The sequence below is a fragment of the Leopardus geoffroyi genome, chromosome A3 (genome assembly GCF_018350155.1).
Source record: "Leopardus geoffroyi isolate Oge1 chromosome A3, O.geoffroyi_Oge1_pat1.0, whole genome shotgun sequence".
NCBI lineage: Eukaryota > Metazoa > Chordata > Mammalia > Carnivora > Felidae > Leopardus > Leopardus geoffroyi.
The window spans coordinates 125299392-125301500 of record NC_059336.1 but is presented as its reverse complement, the minus strand read 5'-3'; the positions used below and the strand labels follow the sequence as shown (position 1 = coordinate 125301500).

The following is a 2109-nucleotide window of genomic DNA, read 5'->3' as shown; positions in this document are numbered from 1 at the left end:
TCCCAGAGAGGACAATCAGGGCAAATGCAAGGTAGGAGGCAGAGAATGACATTGCATATTTCTGGAAACATTGGTCTTGGCTGATGGAGCACCCACTGAACTTTCTATAACGTGTCGATGCAAAGTCTGGACTATGACCCAGTTCATTGGGCAAGGGACCAGGCCATTGGGGCCCTTGTCCTCTTACCCCTGGAAGGCACTGAGCCTCTCATCTGCCCTTCCCCTTTTCCTTTGACACTCTTCTCACCTTCCTTTTGTTACATTTTATTTATTTATTTATTTATTTATTTATTTATTTATTTATTTATTCATTTTGAACAATAAACACCTTCATTACGTGACCAAAGATAGAAGGAAGGAAGCTTTATTTGCCTTTCTGGGCTTTGATTTTCCTAAGACGGAGCTCGAGCTCCTTGCCCTCTAGCACACAGCCATCTGCTGGGCCACACTGGCCTGGTCTTGAAGCCATGCGTGCAAGGAACTCGCCCTGCTGGAACGGCTCCTCCAGAAGACTGCTGATTTTGGCATTCTTTTTCCTTTCATCATATTTCTCCTGAATTTTCTTTGAATGTTTTTTGTTTAAAATCCCTTCCTCCTCGGGAACCAGCTTGGTCCCCTTCTTGTGGCCCGGGAGCCGTGCACAGGGGGACCCGTACCACTGTGGGTACCAGGTGCTGTCAGTGAACACGATCCAGTTCTCCACCAGGGGCTTGGTGTGGACCAGTCGGTTGTTGGATGCATTGTGGACGACTTCAGCAATCCTTGTTTCGTGCATACAACACTTGGAGCCCCAGGAAAAGTTTCCCAGGTCCAGCCTCAAGGCACAGTACTTACTGCCTCCCGGAACTTGAACTGTGTGTATGCGGTGGGGGCCAATCTTAGTGTTGGCAATGGGGCGTCCCAGCTCGTGCTTCCTGTGGTAGAGCTTTCTCCTGCCCCCGGTCTTGGAGCTCCTGTGCCAGTTGTCCCAAGAGATGCCCATCGCTTCAACCCTGGCTACAAAACACCCTTTCATCACATTTTAATATCTGACTCTCCTCAAGTGTTTTTTTTTCTAATAATAATTTTTCCTCAGGAGAGAACACAAAGCATTCATCTCTTCACTGGCTTCTCTATGTCAGCCTAAAGTTCCTGAGACCAAAATTTGTATGATGCTTCTACCTCCCCACCAAGGGCTCCCTCCTCGTGCAGACAAAGGGGAGGCCAGAAGTCCATCTACTCTTAGCCCTGTAACCAGCGCCCCATCTTAGGCAGCACTGGAAAATCCAGATCCCCTATTCTCCTCCGATATTGAAAACCTGGAGTCATTGAATAAGCAATCCTCTATTAGAGAAGAAAAAATTACATTCCTAGTGGCAGTCAGCAGGAGGCAGGGGCTCTTCCAGCTTAATGACTTGCAAATCAAAAGCATGAAAACCAGAGTGCACCTTTTGAACCTCTTTCCCATTCAGCCTCGATGTCCTCATAATTTTCTCCCATAGCGTTCCTGTTATTTTTGCTACCAGAGCAATAACCTTCCTTGTGCATTTTTAAAATGTGGGAGGAGGAGCTGTCCAGTGATCTCAAAGCATATGTTTTTGATTCTCATAAGATTATGGATACCAAAGGAATAAAAATGGAAATCACTACTGCCAAGATATGAAAGAAAGTTTGCATAGTAAAATAATTTAAACCTAACATTTGGACCCAATAAGGCAAATGGAACGTTTTTTCCATATTTTTGGAAAATGTGCATTTTCTTCACATTAAGTGGTACCAATAAAAAATAATGATTCTCACTCAGTTTATTTCTATAAATTAGATTGGCTTATAGTTTTCCAGGACATGGTTTTGTATCAAGCTATATGGCAAACACCTGGGCATAAAATCCGCTCCACTGTTTGTTTCCATGTGGGAGAAACAGGTCGCCATGCCTCTCTTCTAAATCTAGAGCAAAGGTCAGCTCAAGCCAGTTAGTATATTTAGTCCTCTCTAGCTGCCGAGAATGTGTTACATCAACAACTTGTGGAGGTCCACGAGCAAAGCCAGGAAGTTCCTCCCAGAGACGCAGGGCGACCATTTCCCGGTTAGAAACCGGGGGATTCTGCAATACATGCTGGTAAGCACGTT

At 45.1% G+C, this 2109-nt stretch overlaps 1 protein-coding gene across 1 annotated transcript; it reads right to left on the bottom strand.

The window, feature by feature from the left end:
- Positions 1-364: 364 nt before the first annotated feature.
- On the bottom strand, positions 365-982 carry LOC123579769 (40S ribosomal protein S8-like). The gene has a single exon (XM_045443811.1). The coding sequence runs from the start codon at positions 980-982 to the stop codon at positions 365-367; it is 618 nt and encodes a 205-aa protein (XP_045299767.1).
- Between the last annotated feature and the right edge of the window lie 1127 nt (positions 983-2109).

Coding starts and splice junctions, on each gene's coding strand:
- LOC123579769 (XM_045443811.1), bottom strand. CDS start 982: ATGGGCATCTCTTGGGACAACTGGCACAGGAGCTCCAAGACCGGGGGC.